Source organism: Branchiostoma floridae, chromosome 13, assembly GCF_000003815.2.
Source record: "Branchiostoma floridae strain S238N-H82 chromosome 13, Bfl_VNyyK, whole genome shotgun sequence".
NCBI classification, from domain to species: domain Eukaryota; kingdom Metazoa; phylum Chordata; class Leptocardii; order Amphioxiformes; family Branchiostomatidae; genus Branchiostoma; species Branchiostoma floridae.
The window spans coordinates 14131605-14154182 of NC_049991.1; the positions used below are offsets into that span (position 1 = coordinate 14131605).

Sequence of the window (22578 nt, forward strand, 5' to 3'; positions counted from 1 at the left end):
TCTTCTGAGAAGGAATAAGTACTTGTAGTACAGTCAAACCTGTATTAGGGGCCACCTCTACAGAGGGGCCACCTGTCCATAGTGGCCACTTTTTGTCGGTCCCTTGGGTATTTTATCTACAAGTTGCCACCTCTATACAGAGGCCACCTGTCTATAGTGGCCAAATTTGTCCGGTCCCTTGAGTGGCCGCTATAGACAGGTTTGACTGGACAGTCAAACCTGTATTAGGGGCCACCTCTACAGAGGGGCCACCTGTCCATAGTGGCCACTTTTTGTCGGTCTCTTGGGTATTTTATCTACAAGTTGCCACCTCTATACAGAGGCCACCTGTCTATAGTGGCCAAATTTGTCCGGTCCCTTGAGTGGCCGCTATAGACAGGTTTGACTGGACAGTCAAACCTGTATTAGGGGCCACCTCTACAGAGGGGCCACCTGTCCATAGTGGCCACTTTTTGTCGGTCCCTTGGGTATTTTATCTACAAGTTGCCACCTCTATACAGAGGCCACCTGTCTATAGTGGCCAAATTTGTCCGGTCCCTTGAGTGGAACCTGTATTAGGGGCCACCTCTACAGAGGGGCCACCTGTCCATAGTGGCCACTTTTTGTCGGTCCCTTGGGTATTTTATCTACAAGTTGCCACCTCTATACAGAGGCCACCTGTCTATAGTGGCCAAATTTGTCCGGTCCCTTGAGTGGCCGCTATAGACAGGTTTGACTGGACAGTCAAACCTGTATTAGGAGCCACCTCTACAGAGGGGCCACCTGTCCATAGTGGCCACTTTTTGTCGGTCCCTTGGGTATTTTATCTACAAGTTGCCACCTCTATACAGAGGCCACCTGTCTATAGTGGCCAAATTTGTCCGGTCCCTTGAGTGGCCGCTATAGACAGGTTTGACTGTATCTCTTAATGCAGCTTTTATACCATTCATACCTTCATGATGTGTAACGGTATCACAGTGGTTGATGGGATTTCTATGGTTCACAACAAAATGAAGAGAAAAAAAGACCAAAGACTCTTCCAAATTGCAGTTAAGGTCTGGGGGCTTTATTGTTATTATGCACTGATGTTATGAAGTTTGAAAGTTACCATGTACTGGTATGGTAAAGATACAATGCATCTGAATACTGACTTGTTATACATGTTAAAGTAATGATGTGAGTAGCTTGTTCTTAGAAAAAAATAGAATAAGATAAATACAGTGATCTACATGTAAGTAGTATCACTTGAAGCAATAGCTATAGTACGGGCTTGTTCCATGATAAGACATTGTTCACAATTGCTCTTCCTTCTGTCGCAATGGTGTGGAAGAGACGACGTGATGTCATTTGACCAGAAATAAAAGTTCACAGCATCTTTTGACATATGCTCATTTTGTTAACCTGTTACTTGACAGATCTCTTGCTCTCTGCATTATTGTGGGTCTGGCTTGATGCACTCAATTCATTCTTTTTCGAACACTAATGTCATTCTTTGTTATTTTTCATATTGAATTTTCTTTTGATGGTTTAACATAAAGGTATACATGGTCTTTTAATCTCAATTGCCAAACATGCATCCTGTTATACTCTTATAGTATCAACACATAAAAGTACATATTTTTTTGCTTCAGAACTTTGTCTCTAACCACCTTAAAAACAAAACACGAGACTTCCCCCAAAAATGGTTTGCTACTGACATATGCACAAACATAATGCAAGGAAATTTTCTGAACAAATGATATTTCCTGAACTAAGTAGCAGTGCAGTTAACTAGGACAGCCATCTCTTCCGACATACTCCAACAGACCCTGACATCACTTTGCATCACCGTGCCATGGACTTGGTCGTGAAAAGAAAATCCTCCATTTCTCGAGAAATGCAACATGAACATGTCCCTTACAGCCCATTTTGACAGTATGTGGGACACAACAGGAGGATTGTAGTGTGTTGGGTGCCCTGTAGACATCAGCTATACTGTGCTGATGTGATATGCCAAGACGTAGGCATGGGGCGCTCCCAACAACCAAACCATGGCAGGGTGCTTAGCACATCACAAACTCAGGTGGGAAATACAACTTGGGACACAAATATAAGAAGACTATGTCCCTGAGGACATACGTAAGGAAAACTCGCTATCCGAGGCAGCAAGGCAAAAGCCTAGCCATACCAGCGAGATGAAATAAACATGTCTCAGCCCAAGTCTATCCTCCCACCACAATCTGTGAAGGCATTTCTATCCACAGCTTTCCTAATGATGGCATGTACCATAGTTAACAGCAGGGATTGTTGCAAAACCTATCCATATTGCACAGTAGTTTTAGCTTCGCAACTTAATAAGAGCATTAATCTAACACATAAAATGATACAGCAACAATAACATAAATAATTGCACTTGATGTAGTTAAAACTGCAACATTGCATTTCTTGCTAAAATCTAAACCTATAATTTGCATATGACATTGCAATGGAAATATGCTGCATGACAGACGTGCATGTTATACAACATCTGTAAATAAAACTGCAAAAGAGAAGGAAGCAACTGGCTACATGGCATAAGATCGGCCAAATGGCTAGGCAAAATTAAGTTGTATCGGAAAGACAATGTTCAATAACTAATTTGCACAAAGTAATCTTACCCACTAAAGTATCATTCATCACTTTTTTTTGTAATATGTGGCAACTTGATGTACAAACCAAGTGCCACAAGAGACAGTTCTTATGAGTTCAAAGTCGAGGCATTGGTGCCAAAGATTCAGAAGTATTGTGCTAGCTCATGTTGATTTAGATTTTTCTTATAGAAAATATAGCAAACAATAGACTATAATCAGAAATGCTGTTCTGGCATTTCTGTAGCTATCACATTGCTTTAGATATCACAGTCACTGAACAGGAAAACAATATCAAATCTCTTCACAACACAAGACAACAAAACACAACATAAACTAAAGCCCTATGTAAGCTTGAGTTGAAATTAACCACTTTTTTTGTTCCTCAAATATTTTTTCGTTCAATTAACTGATCTGCTTTCTTTATTTTCCAGTAACTGATCTGATTTTTTTAATTTCAAAGTAACTTTGGATCATAAAATATCTTTCATTTTTGAAGAATTGAAGTGCACAAAAATAGGTGTACTTTGGAAGATGACAAGCCATAAGAATCCATAGAAAGGAAAGTAAAACAGAAAATGTCTAGTTTGTGTTGGCTGGAAAAGTCTTTTGTAACTGCATATTTTTCTACTTTGTTTTAGAATATTTGTGACAACATCTTACCTGAAACAAGAGCACTTTTCTTTTGTATCTAAAGCAGAAATAATTGTAAAATGCATCAGTAAATATGAAAGTAAATGGCTATATAGCTTAGCATTAAACTAAACATATATGCTACAAGACTATCACATGTATTCATAACAAAGAAATATACTCTCTTAAGTCTAAAAGAAACAGTTAGAATGCGATGACTCAATAGTTAAGTAGTTTGCAACTATATAGCCCCCAGACTTCTTCTTGTTTTTGCTGCACACATTGACAAGCACAGTTATCAGTCCTCATATCGATCCATTCATTGTCCATTCCAAAACCTTCTTGTCCTCAGAATCCAGCCCATCTGCTGGATCTCTCTCTCCACCCATTCCTCCTACTATTGTGAGGTCTGCAGTGGTTTAGAGAAGGCTGCTGCCAGCTTCACGCTTCTCCTCACAACACTTCCTCGCACCAACCCTCCATCTTTTCTTCCCTTGCTCCTTTGCTCCTTTGCCTGTCTGCCAGTCTTCTTGACATCTCCCCCTCCTTCCTCCACATCTTTTCTCGAGTCAGCACAGTCTGCAACAAGCTTTGCTACTTTGTCTACGTGTACTTCTACACTGCCTGAAAGACATAGGAATAATTTCAAGGTCAATAGATGATACACAGTAAGCAAGTACTTCTCTGTCACAACAGCAGGCACAAGTTTCTTATAATCTTCCAATGTCTTTTACAGCTTAAATATTTTAAAAGATAAAACTTCGATAAACTGTGCTGAAGTGTGAAGTGTGAAGACTATCCGACAGCTGTCTACCCCTGTGACAGGGATCCCAGCAGCAGTATAATCAAAAATGGATACGACGACGACGTAATGATGAAAACACTGATCATAGATTTGAGATCCTGACTGGTATTGGTAAAGCATATGTTTTTGCTACATGCATCAGAAAATGAATTATCTAAACCTTATTGTTAAGACCATGATTATAATACACTCTTTAGCTACCCTTTTGCAGTCTAACTACTTCCATCTTAACAATTTAGGAAATAGCTTTTCCAGTGTACGTCGATGAAGGTTAGACATCCTGGTAATAAGATGTGCCAAATAGCAATCACTCAACCAACTGGATATGATTTTGGAAATAGTCAGACGTTTCATATAACATCTGTTCTCTTTCGTCAATGACACTGTGTTGGTTTAAAATCTACAAGTTGTTTCCCAATGTTTTACCAGCAGTTGGTGGAGGTGAATCTGTGAAGTTGATCAGGTCACTTGTGTCAGCAGAGACCACTGGATCAGGCCACAGCACAGGGGACGGCAGGGATGGTGGGATGGGGGCACTCAGTAGGTCCACTGGGGAGGACGATCTGGCTGCCATCAGGTCTAGGGAGAATGTGTAGTTAAAGATTAGTTGTGCAAACGCTACAGCAGGGGCTAGTCCACTGGTAGTGGTCTGTGTGTTCAAACTGGCATACTCTTTCCCAAATGTTAGCACTAAGCAGAGTAAGCAGCATGTACCATTTTTCAAGTCATTTTTCATGACTCAGTCGGGGTTGGGGGATCAGACTCACAACCTACCGAATGTAAGGCATACACACTACCAACTCTGCCATTGCACTGGTTGTCAGAGGGAATGTGAAATGCAGTTTGAATGTTCACTTCACTACACTCAGATACCAGTTCAGAAATGCAGATACTGCCTGTTGGGTAGTTGCTTGCTTACACTAAGTTACAGTAAATGCAGAAATGTTTGCAGTGGTTTTATGTTTACGTTTTTTTGCTGTGAACAATTTACCGCGAAGTTAAATCTACCGCAAAAATTTTACCATTATAGTATGAGACTGCAGTCTATTGCGCTACCGTGAACTTAAAACCACTGCGAACACTCCATTTTCCCGCTACCGCAAAAGTAAACCCCCGCAAACTAAAAGCATGTACAGTAACCTGTCCTAGATAAACCAAGCCATTATCTGCAAGGCTGGTGTATTATGTCACAGAGGTGGCTATACTTGACTGATGAAAATACTGGAATACGGAAAGCTAAATCATCTACGCCTAATATTCTTTCTTTGAAACAAATGCAGGAGACCTAGCAAGACACAGACGTACTGCACAATGTGTAGAATAGAATGTGCTTCTTGAAATTTAGATACCGATGGCTTTGTTACAGCCAGTTGTCGAGCCGAACACATACACATACCTCTGACTTCTGGACTGTCTCCCACACCATCATGACCACTGCTGTCTGTGACACTGTCCTTAACTAGCAGGTCTGGCACACCTGCATCCTCACTGGCATGGCCTGGAGAAATAAACATCAGGAAATGTCACGAAGATGGGAAATCTAAGTGGATTTGAAACTAGAAGACTGAAAGTATAAGCTTCCACATACATAGCTGTGAAATATTTAATTTCTTCATCCTACAAAATCAAGGAAAACTATTGCTGGATTCCTTTAAGTGACTTAAATACTTAATACACACTGAAGACATTAATTGCCTTCATTACTCAATAAACTCAATTACACGAGAGCAATGAATGACTTATCAGACCTTAAGTTGGCATGTGTTTTAGTTTGGAGGTGTTATTAAATGGCAGGCTGTTTGTAAACTTTTCAAGATCAATCCCCACCTTGTTCAGTTTCTTGTGCCCCTGCACTAGACACACCACTAGATGAGCGGGTGTCATCAGCATTCGGGCACTCAGCTACACCAACAACGGGCATCTCTGCACCTTCTGGCAGGCACTCAGGAGAGTGTGTGCCGGGCAGCTCCTGTTCTATCCCGTTCAAACAGCTGGGAGAGCCACGATTGGATGACTCCCTGCTGCTGCTGTCCACACTGGATGGTGAAGAGGTGCCTGAACTGCTCCCTCTCACCCCTGGACCATGATGGTAACTTGGAGCTCCAGCTGTGTGTAGAAAACAAGACACAAACTTATTTTACCCCAAATAAAATTCATTCTCTATCTTTAAATTATGATCTATGCTCAAGACATTGCTTTTAACTTATTCTTCTCCATACAATACTGTGCTTTGAACTACTTTCCTACAAGCATCAGCCTAGTTTTGTCCTTAAGCACCAGCATATATCATTAACATGGTAGGTATAATAGGAAAGTCAAATCAAAAGAATAGTAACACATTTTTGTGTGTAATGCATAGCAATTTAAATACCCATATGGACAGTAAATGCCATTCAAATAACCAAATGGACAAGAAACTCCAATCCCTACATGAAAAACAACACCTACATGTAAATGAGCAAAAAATGTAGAATTCAAAAGACACAAGATACCCTCTTACACGACAATGTTAAGACCTACCTCTCATGTCATGCCTTAGCACCACCACCTTCCTGTTGCCTCGACCTTTCACATTCACAACCTGTGGACGGATGAGCAAACATCCACAAATTAAACTCTGCACTTCTATATACAACAAAACCGACAGACAACATTTAGGTGGCTGTGAAGTAATACCCCAGTTATAAGCGTAGAATAAGCACTGATCAAGGTATCCTGGAGCCCCCGTCACAAATCAATAACTGATCACAATGGGCATTCTCAGGCAAATTCTGGCCAACATCCTGGCTATTACTAGGTCTTCGAGCAATTTTCAGCAACTCAAAAGTTGAGATTTAAACCTCTGTCTGATGTCATGTACATCAAAAAGGCAGAAAAGACAATAACTTTCTAGAATAAAATGCAATCCAATTTGTGCCGATCTAAAAATGTGGCTAGCATTCACTTGAATTTTGATTTATAGTTCAAATGGACAAAAGAAAAGGAGTTGCAATTCTTCATTATCTGCAGGGCAATTCCATTCCAATCCCTTATCTACCCCCCACCTGTGGAATGGCTGCCAGCAGTGCTGGGATGTTGTAGAAACCAAACTGCTGCGGCCTGCACGGCCGCTTGAAGTGTTCCTGAAAGGCGTTGCAGAAGTTGGCCAGCGTGATGCTGCAGTGGCGGGCCAGCAGCATGGCCCTGATGTCACGCGCAAAGTGGTACAGCGGCGTCAGCACAACCTCACACTCACTGTCTTCACTGCCTTCATTCTTCAGCTACAGAGGCAACAGGATCAGTAATTATTGTTATGTTTCATAATGTTTGGAATTGTGCACTTCTATTGCTTTTCATTTTAATTGTAACATGTGTAAAGCATACTACAATTCAGCCGAAAAAATAAATGCTGCCATTGTATGTTATTGTTTGTCACTTGAGGCGAAATAAAACCATTCATTCATTCATTCATGCAAGTCAGTTATCGTCAATCTGTCATACCAGTAATCAAAAAATGTATGACAAAAACATGCAGTCAGAGGAAGTTCTCTTTTTGGCAATTGAAAGTTAAAGCTAGTTCATATGTGAATCGTATGCAAAGTTGGGGTCCAAACTGAGATTCTGTAGAAACAAAGACCATCAGATGTTTCAAACAAAAGATGTTTCAACATTTGTCACAAACATATAGAACTTACTGTTAATATTGCAAGGTATATTAGTCTACACACTTTTCTCACAAAATTACTGCATAGCACAGAAGCTCCCTCTAGCAGCACCTCCTACCTGTGCAGTTTGGTGCATGGCCTTCAGTAGATCAGCCAGGCACTGATACCCATACTCCCTTGGGTCACACGGGTATCGATAACGGTGGACAAATGCCTAGATAATGTAACAACAATGAGAGGACAAGTTAACATCATACATAACAAACATCAAGGTCAATATTCTCGTTTCCTGATGTAGAATGTTGCATCTCACTGTTATCTTTCTACTTCCTGAGGAAGCCTTTTGGAACCAAATTCAGTTTTAGTTAAGTAATGTCAAGAACCATCTATTTTGTCATATAAAAATGCATTATGCTGATGTGCAAAATGAACTATCTCCCTTCATTAGGTGATCATTAGCTCTTTGTTCACTTCAACACTCTAACATCTGTAAATATTACACATATTAGCTGTCTTCTCTGCTCAGAAAAACGGGATGATAAGCTCACTGAAGATAACTTCTAAACTGGCTCAAGATCCCTTCCACCCACCTGTGAGAAGTCCTTGAGTGGTACGGCCCCTTCAGCTGTGTCCATCAGCAGGGCCAGCACCAGCTGTGACATGTGCTTCAGGTGTCTGCGGTCGATCAGCACCACCTGCGCACCGCGCACACCGGCTTCCACCTGAGCACGAAAAGGGTCAAATTACTGTTAATCAGCACTGCAAGTTTTTCTTAAGTTCATCAGAAATATCCACAACTATTACAAGTTAACAATTTCCTCTACTTCAATTCTTGAAACTTTTGTGGGAGCTGTTTTTCACAGTGATACTTGAATGCTTAAATTTTTGTGGGAGCTGGTTTTCACAATGACAGCAATCTTAAAATCGATGTTTCCATTACTGTACTTGTACTGTAGTACTACTGCAAGCTTACGATAACAGAGTCAATTTTTCCTACTATGAAATTAAATCACAACTAACTCAAACACACTTCAAGAAACTGGCTATACTAGCTTCCCCCTGATCAAAAGCAAGTTGTTTTACCTGGTATGTATTTTGCTATTTCCTGACTTCCTCACACAAAACAAATAAAACAGGAAAGTCTTTCTGGTATACTACATCTACATGTACCTGTATACCACCAAAAATTTGATAATACACATGTGCAACTACTTGAGGAAAATTGGTTTCCCTTCTGAGCAAGCTAGGACATTGAAACAAGAGTTTGAGTATATATGTATGACTTCACTACTTACTCTGACAACATGTGTGACTTTCTCCAGAAGTTGGCGGATGGAGCTTGCGTCGTAGTCCTGTAACCGTAGCGTGTAGCCGTACATCCGTGCGTACGTCGGGATGAGCATCCCCAGCTGTAGTCTCTGGTCCTTCTGGGCTCGCAGTAGTTTCACCAACTGGTAACTCAGGACTTTGATTCTCTCCCCTTCTGCAAGGACCAAGGCTCTATCTTCCCCACCCTCGAGCACCTACATCAGCAATCACAGGTGGAGATTTAACCTCAATCATGCACTTACAATTCATAACAAGTTAAGTCATCTGTCTCATTGAAATTCTTCCTTCTTGGTGAAATTCTACCTATATATAGGAATGCCTACTTGTATAACTGCTTGTTCTATCTGACAGAATCTATTTCCTTTCAAACTCATTATTACCGGTACTTTCATTAAATTTTCATCAGATGATGTACCTGACTTAGTTGGAAAGTAAAAGCTGGTGGAAGACACAGATGGGCTTTGTCTCCCAGTCACTGTGAATAACAGTCCAATGGCCTTTGTTTAAGTGCCAACTTCTTCAATTTTTAACCCTTAAACTGCCAAGCCCGGATATATCCGGCACACATATATATGCCCTGTGTGACACGCCCGGATATATCAGCTTTGCGCACGTGTAGTGCAGGAACCCTGGAAGTTAGGGACTTCAGCCTTGTTCGGGGGTTTCTTTTTGGATGTCAGTGGTCAACCCTGGCACTGATAGCATTTTATAGGGCTGAAACTCTGGCAGTTTAAGGGTTAAGATAATCTTACAACAAGCTGACATTTTCTAAACTTATGGAAATTACATGAGACTTTTGGCAATTGCATACCTGTACCACCTGAGGCACTGCCTCAAACAGATCGATCAGTTTGCTGAAGCCGTAGTCAGACAGACGGCACTGTCGGCTGAAGTGGTGGTGGTAGGCTGGGATGAACTTGTTGAAGGGCATGCGGCAGTGGGGCTGGCGACGCAGCAGCTCCACAACCTCCCTGGCAAACCGCTTGGTACGTTCCACTTCCTCAGGCGTTTGTTCTATGGGGAATAATTCATAATCAGAAAAGAGGGGTGCAATAGTGCTGACCTAAACATATAAATATCTACCTGGCTACTTACAAGATGTTAGTTTACCTTACTTTGTCTCCATTTTCCTTTCACCTATTGCATTCTTTACAATGCTAATAGTACTTAAGACAACTAGGAAGTGCTATGAACAAATACATCATTCTATGCTATGCAAGTCTTCATTGTATGACAGTTAGCATTTTTGACAAAAGCAATTAATGGTGTGTATAAAATACCAACCTCTCCTGGGTAGTGATATGACAGTGGTGTCCTCTGTGTTGTTAACCTGTGGAAAGAGAACATACAGATGAGTCAACAAGACTAAATACACTTACCAAAAAGTGTTACAACCAGAGGTGCCTATTGAAACATGAACTGTTAAATTTTTCTTTTCATTTTTGATCCAGTATATCAAAATTCTTGCTGGCGTCAGCACAGTAATCAAATAATTGTGATAATGGAACTTCAAGGGTTGACTAGTCACTACCAAAGTTGTTAAAATCATGTTTCTATTTACAAATCAAGAATTAATGTAGTATGTCTGGCCAAAAGAGGCTGTGATACATTCCTACAGGACTACACCACTGTCACCAGACATGTGCCTACCTCAACCGTGTTCTCCAGTAGCTTAACCCTCATCCGACCGTATGGGGTCATTTTTGACCCCAGGCGTATATTTTGATCTGCCATAGCAACATTTTTCATCAGAGAGAAAATTCCTTCCATGAATTTGTTTGTATACATGTCTTACAACATCTACCAATTTTTCGCCGAGTTTTGCCCATTATTGTATAAGCTATACCTGAAAGTTTGTGTCTTGTTCGGTGGGGTCAAAAATGACCCCAGCCAATTATGAATCATTAATTACATAAATATCAAGATATTTCAATAAAATAACAGGCATTTCTCATTATTGCTATTGCAGCAACAGGTTATAGTTGCTTAGATGAGTAAACACCGAATATTTTGAAAGAAATTTAGTATTTTAAGTGTAAAACACAGTTTTTCGACATTCTGCATAAATTATGATAATACGCACTTATTACCTATGCTAATGAAAGTGAAAATGTTTCTAATTAATTAAAAAACAATATATGGACAGAATGTGCAGAAGGAACCTACAAGAAAGATCTTTGCGGGAAAATAGACAAGAGTTATTGTATGTATGTGTTTAGATGGCGGAATATGGTGCATAATTAAGTAATAAATTCGTTACTTTTCACAAATATTGTATTTTTTCTTGTTAAATAACATTATTATGCTATCAGCATTATTGCATTTATTGTTTAGAAATTGATAAAACAAAACATTGTTTAAGTAAGTTTAGTATGGTAGATTTTCAGAGCAAATTTAGGTTTTCCTCATTTTCTGCATAAATTATGATAATGAGTAATAACTACTGACACCAAAACTTGTCAAAATATTTTTCATAGGTTAGTGAAACAGTAAATACATAGAAATGACAAAATAAGCCAGCAGAAATATGTCTATGAGCAAAACAAAATGGGGTCAAAAATGACCCCATACGGTCAGATTCGTCGTAAAAATGTAACGGTCGGATGAGGGTTAAAATGAATTTCAGTTTTAATAGTTTTTCAGGCAGCTAGACAAGTGCCTACTTCAACAGTGATCTCGGGGAGCTCAAAATGTATTCGAGTATTTCAGGCAAAGAGAGGTTGTAATGACTACACTTAAGTCACCAGGAAAGTGCCTACCTCCACAGTGTTCTCTGGCAGCTCACAGAGCAGATCCTGCACCTCACACACCCCGTAGTCCCTGACGTCCCAGACCTTCTCATGACAGCCGTGGAACGCCGTGGGGAACTCCGCCTCCGTCACCTCCTTGTTGGGCAGAGACTTGAGCAGGCGCAGGATGTCCTGGGTGAAGCGCTTGACTTGAGCACGGTGGGTCAGCGTCAGTACACGGGCTGTGCCGTAGCCAAGGATCTATAGAGCAGAATTATGTTCAATGAGTACAGTGTAATTTTACCGGTATGTACTTTTTGTGAGAAGTTTAAAAACAAAAGTGCTGTCATATACATGATTGCCAAAAACTTCATATTTCTGCAAGAAGATTCATTTTGCACCTAGGAAGGTCTATTAAATAAAGTAATTCATCTGATCTATTTGATATTGAACTTATGTAAATTTTCAAGAAAATAGTGCTCAGTTTCCCTCCAGCATACAATTGTCAAGTGTTCAGAGCCTACAAAATACTAAAGAATCATGCTATCACAAATGCATCAATTTTGGTCTTGCCTAGTTGTTGTTTTTCTTGTCCTGCAACAATTTCAAGAAAACATTTAAAAACTGATGAGCTTTTGTAACGCTTTGCTGGAGGCAGTTTACCTGGAGCACATGAGGAACAGCTTCGAACAGCTCCACCAGCTTGGTGAAGCCGTAGTCTGCCACCTTGCACTGGCGGCCGAAGTGGTGGTGGTAGGTGGGGATGAACCGTGAGAAGGGCAGCCGGCAGCAGGACACGCCCTTCAGGAGATCCACCACATCACGGCTGAACTGGATCAGCTGGGGGGAGGCCGCTGGGCTGGGGGGACGCAGCTTCGGCCAGCACGCATCTAGGACAGCAAACAGATCATCAAGATTGCTTTGTGATTAGAAAAGATAGTGATACTCATGTTTAGCCCAACCTGAATGTATTAAGGTTTCCTTAGTAGTTAGTAGAGTTTTAAGATTTATTCTGTATCCACTTTTTTTAGTTTATATCTGACCATACAAAAGTCGTAGCTTCTGTCGTGTCAATAAAGCTTGTCAATATTGCTGTAGGGGGAATACATTTCTGTGTTGTGTTGGCATAAATGACGTATTCCTCACAATTCACAGCTTATTTGTAAGGCCTTCAATGGCTAAGGTACAATAAAAACTCCTTGTCTAATTTCTCAATCAAAAATGTAATAAGAGCGACAAAAAATTTGTTAAATCATGATCAAAAGGCTTAAGGATAAAGGCGTATTCTATACCAGTTTTTCAGGCTTAGTATTGGAATTTGGATTGCTGCATCTTAGGCTCCTATCAATACAGAAACTTAGTCCTAGAAACATACCAGCCAGAGGAAGAGGAGGCCTGTTCTGTGCCCACTTCACCATCTTGTTACCACTCTGGCCGTGAGAGATGTTCACTCCCGGTACACAGCTGATCAGATGTTCCACCGGCACCCCCCTCCCACTCTCGTCCACAGGCAGGGTGCCGATCTCACTGTTGTAGCAGGTCTGGAAGCTCAGAAGTGGCAGCCTGCCCTCGTGGGTCTGCAGTAGGGTGTGGACCTGGGCAGCAAATGCCTTCAGGGACAAGACGATGTCGGGCAACATGCAGTTTTCATAGTCCACCTCCCTGGTACTGGAGACACAGTGTGAGTGAGTCAGAGGTTTGCAACACAAAATACTTCCCTTATGTTACATAAGTTACATAACAAGCAGTCTTCGCTGCCAATCTTTAATACCTATCGCTATGGTGATATCTAAAATTACAGCACATACACGAGAATAAAAATAGAGAAAACCTTTGGGCCATACAATTCCTTTGTCAAGGTCAAGGAATATGATGATAATTAGATCCGCAATAATTAGACTTTCTCAATCAACTGGGTAGACTTGGGAAATGGTCAGATGTTTCCTTTACCTTTCACCAGTTGTTTACAAGGTTTTTAGCCCCTAACTATAAATCGATAAGCAAGACAATGCCTTGTTGTGTATACCATGTGAACCGTAGATACACCTCAGTGTGTCATACCTCAGGAACTCCTGTGTACAGTGTATCTTGCAGAAGGGTTCCTCTTCCTCCTCCTCCTCCACAACCACAGGGCTGGTGCTGGACAGGGTGGTGGCAGTGGTGGTGGAGCTGCTGGTGGCTGGGGAGGGGGTGAGTCTGGGGTGTGCGCTGTGGTACAGGGGGGCGCAGGTGAGGCACACCACCCGCCCTGCAGAACCCTGGTCCTTTACCTGCACCACATCGGTCAGCTTGTGCAGATCCGACAGGTGGACCTGCCTGCTGTACCTGCAGTGTCAGATAGAGCAGATACATTGTGGTCAGACTCTATACAACCATTAGATTCTTCAATTCATAAAAGCTTCCTGACAGAAATTGCATCTATGGATCACTGTAAATGCATTTATGTTCACGGAAATTTAATTTTGCCGTAGCTGGAAAAGGTACAGTTTGCGGTGGTTTTAAGTTCGCGTAGCACCATGCATTGTAGCTTCTTACTGCCATGGAAAAATGTTTGCAGTGGTTTTAAGATTGCAGTAAATTTGCAATGTATAGACCACGAACTCAAAACCACCGTGAAAATTTCTGCATTTACAGTACATGACTTTCCTGCCGAGATAGTCATTTTGGCAGTTCTATATGGAGCGTCACATTTAGAAGGGATTGTGTCAGGTATAACTTTTGTTGAACATACAAAATCGTCCCTCTCACCTCTTCTCGTAGATCTCAGAAAACTTGAAGAGCGGCAGGCAGCCTCCATGGGCCTCGCTCAAGATGGCTGTAACCTCTGACCTCAAGTACTGCAGGGCAGGCGACCTTCGACCTCCCAGCATCACATGTATTCTCTTGCTACCAACTTTACGTCTATGTACCTGAGAAAAGAAAGCAATGTTAATTTCAAGATGCCTTTCAAATACTGGGATTCTAGAAATTTTTGTGGTGGTTACATGTCCATGGTTTTTGCTTCACAGAGTGATCTTAAAACCACCTGTTTCCATTACTGTAGCTGTACAGTATGTGATTATAGCACTATTGCAAAATTGAAGCTACCATGAACACTCCATTTTCTCCTTAACACAATATTAAATCACCACAAATTTAAAGGCCTTTACGGCATGATGCTTGCCAGAAAGTTTTGTTAACCAGGAGTCAAGTTTCCAACTGACTACAATATTCAAGCCAGGAATGTATTGTTTTTTTCTTAATTACAATAATTGCTTAAAGTATACCTGGGAAATGGCAAGTGTGGCATCAGTCATCTTGGGGACCTTCACCATGGCTTTCCATATACCTTCATGTGGGGCCAGCAAATCAAGCTTTAGCACCTTAATATAGGAGGAAATATTGAGGTTAGTCACAGTAAAATTGTAATGTCTAGTATAGAAAGCATGAAGGAAGAAAAGCCTTCATCATGTACAAATAAACTTCATAGTACAAATTATATTTACCTGCAAATTTTGACTTCAAATCATAGAACTGGAATATTTTATGAACAGCAAAAAAGTATATTGCCATGGTAACATACCTTACAATGTTCCCTGAAAATAGACAGCAATGTCTGCCTCATCTCCTGGTGACCTAGGGTGGGGTCAAGGTTCCTCACCTCAAGGTCAACCCCTTGTGGGTAGAACATCTCAGTGAAAGGGTGTGATTGGGGTTGTGGGGATGCATTTCTCTGCAGGGGTGCACTGTACAGCATGGGGTAGACTGGGGAGGCACTGCGGGGCCGGGGTGGAAGGGACAGGGGCAAGTCCTGTGTCCCGTGATCAAATCTTGGACCAACGGATCTGGAAAAAGGGAAAAAAATCCAGTCATGTTGCTTCCATATGCAATAATGTAGCAACAGATTTCTATTGGTCTTGGTAAAGTATTTGTTTTCAATGCAAACTTACATGAGATCTGTATCTCTGTTAGTTACATCTTATCTGACCCTTACCTCCCTCATTACCTCAATGAAAAGCAGCCTGCGGGTCAGTTTGAGCTTCTCATGAATAAATACATAAATAAACAAAACAAAACAAAAAAACAAATATGAGGCTTTTTGACAGAAGCTTCATTACAAAAGTAGAAAAGCTACCAAAGCGTGCTGTTCAAGATCTTCTGAACCTCAAAACCTCTGCTTACCTCCTGAACTTGGCGCTCCTGTTGAAGTGTGACGTGACATCCTGTCTGGGTCTGAAATACTCCAGTCCCCTGTCCTGCAGCCATGAGGGCAGCACGTCTGTGTAGGACCCGTTCCCTGTTGGCTCTCCACCGCTACTGTCTTTCCTTCCCTCACTCCTGTGATCTCCTTCAGAGTGGTTCAGTCTCTCCATCCCTCTTGGTCTGTCGCGGCTCTGTCTTGTGTCCGGTGGTTGCGGATGTCTTGGCAGCTGTTTTAAGAAGCTAGGCGGCTGGCTATACCTTTCGGGGTCGCTTGTGGTTGAATGTTCAGAATCACTTTTGCTTTCCGTCTGTAGTTGTAGAAAAGGTACACGTGTCAGAATGCTATGTTTCATCTACACACGTCTGTTTACTGAATCATTCACAATAAAAATATGAACACAAAATGCTTTAGAACTGCAAAAGAAAGACAAAAATGCCTGAATGTGAGCCTTCAAGTACCTTTTCAATCCTGCCCATAGGTGGAGATGGTTCATTCCCTCTACTGTTGCTTCTATGGCGCGCTCTACGTGTGGGGGACTTGTTCTCTTCTTTCTGTTTGGATGCGAGCGCGACTGTAATCTTACTGCCGAAGACATCCTCCTTCTCCATCCTCTTCTTAGCTCTTTAGACATAAAGAAGCATGTATGTCAACAAATATCAAAATTATTTTGATAGACTTTATAAAAACACTTTCAACAATGGTTAAAATGTGTGACTTTCTCTTTTATCCTCAAAGATAAGTGCTATCACAATATTCCGTACTGTAAGTCTTGAATGTTCCCATTTGTTTTAGTTTAACGGTGATCTCCCCAACATGGATTCATGACACCGCAAATATGCCTTTGCAATGCATCACTACTTTACAACAGAATTTCTACAGCTACTAACTTTAAAACACACAGCGAAACCTCCATCTTCTTCTCTCACGAAACTGTGAAAATGAAGGAATTTTGCAATACCTGTTGGCACTCTCAGTGTTTGGGAAGCGAATGAGAGCTGACGTCCCGGACACGTGTAGGACCCGCCCACCACAATTGTCCGACAGCTGCTTCAGCCGGTTGCGAATCTGGTTGCTGTCTCGACCAATGGGCAAGTGGCTGACCAGCAGGTCTGTTAGCTCCATAGCTGCCTATAAAAGTCAACACAAATTTAAGTGTTTTTTAGAGAGATCTTAGGAATCCTTTTTTTTCCAGGAAAAAGAGCCATGCTGCTTTTCAGCATGATTATCTGAAAATAATTTATCAGGTTGGTAGAGCATAAGATATTGAAGATCCTTTCACACAACCATTAAAATTTCACCTATTTATGTAGTCTCAATGTCTATCAGACATCTTCCTCAGAACTTCTGACTTGAGTGCTGAAAGATGTCTTATATTATAGGCATTGAAACAATTGTAAGTGAGACTTAACTGGCTGTATGAAAGATAACTCCAATATCCAGCATGATTTTCTACACTTAGCCAGCAGGAGCAACAGAAATTCAGAATAGATGCAAGCAAAACAATGTTACTTAGAATTCGATGCTTCTTTACCTTACTAGGTGATCTGAAAGGGAGATCTCGGACAAAGTCGTCGTAGCAGACGGCATGGTGTGCGTGGTGCAGCAGCGCCTCCTGTGCGTGCCGCGTGTGCAGCAGAATGATGCGGAACTTGTGCCGGTGTCTCAGGTCGGACAACTCAGAGGCGAAATTTACATCCCCTATTTAAAGAAAATGAACATGCATTAAAAAAAATAAACAATTATTTTTAGTTAAAAAAACAAATTGAAGCATTCATTTCTGAGCTAAAATATCTAAGAAAGACAACAAATATCTAATATCTTGAAGTTATTATAGTACCCTGTATCAACTTACCTGAAACCAGTACAACAGTGGCAGGCTTGGTGTAGGTGTCTGCAAACCTGCGTATGCTCTGTCTTAACTTGTCATCAGCTGCATTCTTGGCTGTGGCATTGATGTGTACTACTGTTACCTGAAGTGACAGAAGTATATGAGAGGAACACTATGCAGCCTCCTTAAGAGTACTTGTAGTATTGTCAAAAACTACAAGTACATAAGAGTGTCAACACGACAATTGACTGCTTTATACATTTACTCCTGTACCATTGCGTGAATGTGCATCAGTCTGGTGTAAATAAGGTTTCAGACAGATGGTAATAGGTCTACCTTCTGAGTCTAACTCATATTCATGCCAGGTTGCACTCTTGCGAGAGCAGATTTTGCAATGGTGCCAGAGACAGGACAAGGAATCCATTTCTAAATGTTGCGTCAACAGGGCTAAGAACTTGTCAATAGATTTGCTTGTAAAAGCATCAAGTTCAAAACAAACTACTTCTGTCCTGACCTGTGCATTGTTTAGCTCCTGTATGACCTCCCTGCTCTCCTTACTGATGTCACACACACACATGAACTCTGCCTCCTTGTGTCCAGCGAAGAAGTCTGTGCGGATCTTCTGCACGATGCCCATGGCTGTCTTCCCACTGGGCACCTGGCAGTTCTCGATGTCCCAGAACACTCCGATAGGAGGCAGGGTGTCAGGCTGGGAGGGGGAGGACACTGAGTCTGGCAGCTGGGCAACTTGATCTGTAAGGTAAAAACAAGAGGATTTTTTAAATAATACAGATACCTTCTCATATGACTCTTATAATATTATATTTTCCAATGTCCAGATAAGGAATCAAAATGTTTTCCAATGTCCAGACAAGCAACCAAGAAAACTTTCAGACAAAAGCACGCTATCAGATATATTTCTTCGTAGTCATCACTAACAATATGTTTAACAATGTATGCAAAATACTTACATTACAACAGTGTGTGTAACAATGGTTTGCATCCTGTGGCCCTTTTATTCTTCTCTATGTAAACCTTGTCTTGCTATCAAACAAACCTCCTTGCTCAGTGAGACAGCAGTGAAACCAACACTATATACATAATCATAATACCCTACTTTTGATTTAAGTATTAACTTCACTACCTAAAAATGTATTGTGGCATCCATTGCCCTACCTGCTGGCTGTTGACTATGGACAGGAGGAGTTCTAAGAACAGTGGAGTTCTCTGAGCTACCTTCCAGGCTAGATGTCTGCTTTCCGAAATGAGGCATGGGGGGCTGGACAAAGGGAAGTGTTCCTCTCACACCATCTGTACCTGGGTGTTTTCATTAGATTAAGTGGTTAGAACTTAGATCATTAAAAAATACTGAATGAATTATTTCCCTCAAATCAATGATTAGAAAAAGAATACTGAGTGTTTATGAATATCGTCAACGATGTTGGTACTAAGATTGTCAGAATTATTCTACTACTAACATCTGATAATGGGGAGGATGCTTGACATCACTTCTTTATGCCTGAACTGCCATTCCAATTTCTATGTATGGCACCCAAGTGTATTACTAAAATAAAGCTTTGTGTCATAGCCAACAAACCTGTGCTGCCCCCCGAGGTTGTGTAATTGTGATGCAGGCACCGAGAGGGGCTCTGGTGTTGGTTTCTCGGCCTGCGTTGCGGTGATGTCGGAAGGTGTGAGGCGGTCGTGGATCTCTGTAGAACTTGTAGCAGCTGTTCCTGAACAGACGAGACAGTTGCTGCCGGTGGCGGCGCGGCGCAGTGAGCACACGGCGTGCTGCCGAGGTTGTGAAGCCATGCCAAGCCCTCCTGCCCTGGTACATGGGGCAAGTAGCTATGACTGGGACTTCCCACATGGAAAGCTGGGTCTGTGTGGACTAGGCCCGGGTGCGGGTGATATGGAATGTTTGGAGGAGCGGTCGGTACTGGCAGACTAGGCTGGTAGTGGGATGTTGGAGGATAAGTCGGGTGGGAGTGGGGACACCTCTGCCCGAGCGCAGCACAGGGGTAATCCAAGCTAGGAGAGCACAAAGAGCAAGGAACGGCATTGCTGGGGAGACTGTTGCCTGGGTGTTGCTGGGTCATGTCGTGCCAGGGGGAGGGGGGCAGGGGATAGCGGGAGCTACCAAAGTGGACAGGAGGGGGCAGGGTACTGCAACCGGTGCAGCAGCTAGTATTGCACTGTGGAAAGACAGAAACTCATTGTCAGATACATTCATGAAATGACCAACACTCATTTGTTTACACTTAGCTGACTATTTGGACAGGGTACTTACTGGTTATACAGACAGTATGTCCTTGAATGACTGTGTTCCATTGATACATGACAGATTAAGACAGACCATAATTCATTACTTAAATTAATAAATAAATAAATAATAAGACAGACCATAATTCATTACTTAAATTAATAAATAAATAAATAATAATAAACAAATAATTCATTGTGTTGCTGGCTCAGGTTCAAGAAATGTCCCTCTCCTGAATTTCTTGCCTTCACCCTTTCCTTCCTTTCCTAGTAGTTTAATTGAACAGCCCCTGAACTACTTTTACTTTTAGAAGGACATTTTCATTTCATACTCAGTCATAGCATATGAGGCAAGCAGAGGTTGATTAGGAAAATTTTAACCTTCTTCTCATTTGCCAGAAGAAGAGTTCTAGAGGTGCTTTTTTTACTGGAGCAATACTCCTACCAAACCAAATAACTCTAATGGCTTTTCTCTAGAAAACAGGGCATATCAGAGAACACAATATTTTTCAAAGTCAACCTCTGCTTTGGAAATACCTCTTATCTTAGCCACTACAGCAGGATCTCTGGGCTCTTTTTTGTTGTTTGGAGGCTCATAATACTAGATACTTCTGCTGGCTGTTCCTTGTTGTACTAGGTCGCTTGTGTGGTATGGGCCAGCTGCACAAGCCCTTGCAACAGTACAAAAGTTGAAACGGCCAGCAAAATTGTATTATGAGCCCCGGAAAACAACAAAAAAAGAGCCTAGAAAGCCAGCTGTGGAGGCGACTCTTACCTGTGCACAGCTAGACAGATGCTGCAGTGAGATGTGGGTGAGGACTGCCTCCTTGTCCAGAAAGCAGGCATCACAGCTGGGGAAGATGCACTTGTATACCACAGGGGGGTCAGCGGCAGTGGTGGTGGCAGCACCAGGGGGGGCAGAGGTGTGGGAGGGGCCCTCGCTACTCCGCAGGGGGGTCTGGCTCATCACTGGTGGAACACACTCATACTACCCACCCTTTGACATTCCTAGGGCACTGGGGGGAGGAATAACATGATCGTGTTTCAAAGTGGAACTACAGACCAAGTTCAGTTATATAGGCAATGTTACAGTTGACAGTGAGAAAACAGTCTGTAAGCCAATATGCCAGATCAAGGTTTGGACTGCCCATGCCCAGTGTGATGCACTTCCACTTCCAGGTAACATGTCACAGGTGAGGGACCCTGACTGAAACATGTCTGGACATGAGTACAGCATGGTCAAGATTGAAACGTTTACAAGTTAGGGACCTTCTAATTGTCATCACACTTATGCAGTTTAAAAAGCAATTTGGCTTATTGCATACATTTTGCTCATGCACTGCTGTAGGGATCGACCAAGGGAACGATTTTATAAAGGATTTATAGATTAAAGAATCCTGTAAAAATCTAGGCCCTAAACAAGTTGTAGAGCTGCATGTACAACGTTTAAACTGAAGTGGATATGATAAATTTTAAGTTATTTATTATTGTTATAAAACATCTATTTCTGACCAAATACATTGCGTTTCAGTGACAATCTGTCTAAGACTTGATTATACTAACACTTAAACAGTAATTAAGTGTTTGAACCATCCATGAGAGGTAAGCAAGGCCAGACTTTGCGAACAAAAACATTGGAAGGACATTGCATAAAAACAGCGGGAGCTTGTGTAACATATCTCACTCAGGGGAGTTCACGTTTGATGTCGCTTGTGTAACAAATGCATTTACATTCAAAGGGCTTTAGGGTATTTTTCTTCAAATGTGCAGATGCAACTGGCTGTACACTGTATCTTTAACACAAGGGGTGTTGAGCAGGAAGGTCTAAAAGAAGGTTGCAAACGTTTATCTGAGGTGACCCGTTATCAAAGAATGTCTGACGAACAGCACGTTCTGTCTGTCTCTCGTTACACCCCGCCATAACTTACTAAAATTAAACCGTAAACAAAGCACACAGTTTAGTTTAACCCTCACTTTTACGTTTTGACTCGTGTATAGAAGATGCAGGAGAATTCCTGAAGGTGTTAATGTTTCTTACCTACAAAATAAATGGGAAAATGCTGCACTCTCCACTAGTCCATCGTGCGCTGCTGCAGGCGCGGGGACCGCAATGCCACTGCCGCAAAATGGCACAACTATTTTGGCTGTTCTATTTACTGGCACACCCTTTGCAAAACAATTTTATATTCGATACTTTGAAAAAAAGAAGTTCAATTATAGAGTTCAATTAAGCAGTATATGTGTTTTAAAAGCATCTTTATAAGAACCTTTTGTAATCATGAAATAATTTACATCTCATAAGGAAGTTTTATATCAAATATAATTGTTAGGTGTGGGAGCTACCTTGTTATTTTCAATAGCAAATCATTCGATTTTGCTGGATATTCTGAAGGCCAGTTTATATAGCCATCGCTTGTGTTCCATCGAAAGTAATGTTTTCCTTTGTAAGATCATAGATATTTGTTGCAGGTGACGAAAATATAAACTTGTCCGCATCTGTCAGTTGACAGTTGTCAAGTGGTGTCGTAAAATTGAGAAGTTGTCTCTCTTGCGGCAGGTCATCTTGGGTCGGGTTTG

General features: G+C 41.6%; 1 protein-coding gene across 2 annotated transcripts; it reads right to left on the minus strand.

Moving 5' to 3' along the window:
- Window positions 1-1023: 1023 nt before the first annotated feature.
- LOC118428427 (meiosis regulator and mRNA stability factor 1-like) lies at window positions 1024-22158 on the minus strand. Of its 2 annotated transcripts, none has more exons than XM_035838483.1 (28): window positions 22040-22158; window positions 20777-21017; window positions 19334-19934; window positions 18913-19053; window positions 18251-18489; window positions 17761-17878; window positions 17440-17606; window positions 16867-17036; window positions 16367-16529; window positions 15887-16215; window positions 15288-15549; window positions 14992-15087; window positions 14474-14634; window positions 13787-14050; window positions 13101-13393; window positions 12389-12615; window positions 11756-11986; window positions 10281-10326; window positions 9808-10010; window positions 8963-9190; window positions 8258-8389; window positions 7786-7881; window positions 7068-7283; window positions 6544-6604; window positions 5851-6129; window positions 5420-5521; window positions 4450-4602; window positions 1024-3842 (listed from the first exon to the last, which is right to left on the minus strand). In XM_035838483.1, exons 2-28 carry the CDS (start codon window positions 20966-20968, stop codon window positions 3616-3618), a joined length of 5397 nt encoding a protein of 1798 aa, XP_035694376.1. In that variant the 5' UTR covers window positions 20969-21017; window positions 22040-22158; the 3' UTR covers window positions 1024-3615. The 2 variants fall into 2 exon arrangements, with proteins under 2 accessions (XP_035694376.1, XP_035694377.1); XM_035838484.1 differs by having other exon boundaries at window positions 22044-22131.
- Window positions 22159-22578: the final 420 nt, after the last annotated feature.

Bases quoted from the DNA above. Each gene is read 5' to 3' on its own strand.
- LOC118428427 (XM_035838483.1), bottom strand. From the start codon at position 20,968: ATGAGCCAGACCCCCCTGCGGAGTAGCGAGGGCCCCTCCCACACCTCT. The intron at 17,037-17,439 runs GTAAAGAAGCAT...TGACTTTTATAG, and splicing joins CTTTCAGATCACCTAGTAAG to GCAGCTATGGAGCTAACAGA. The intron at 9,191-9,807 runs GTATGCAATTGC...TTGCTGATGTAG, and splicing joins CAGTGCCTCAGGTGGTACAG to GTGCTCGAGGGTGGGGAAGA.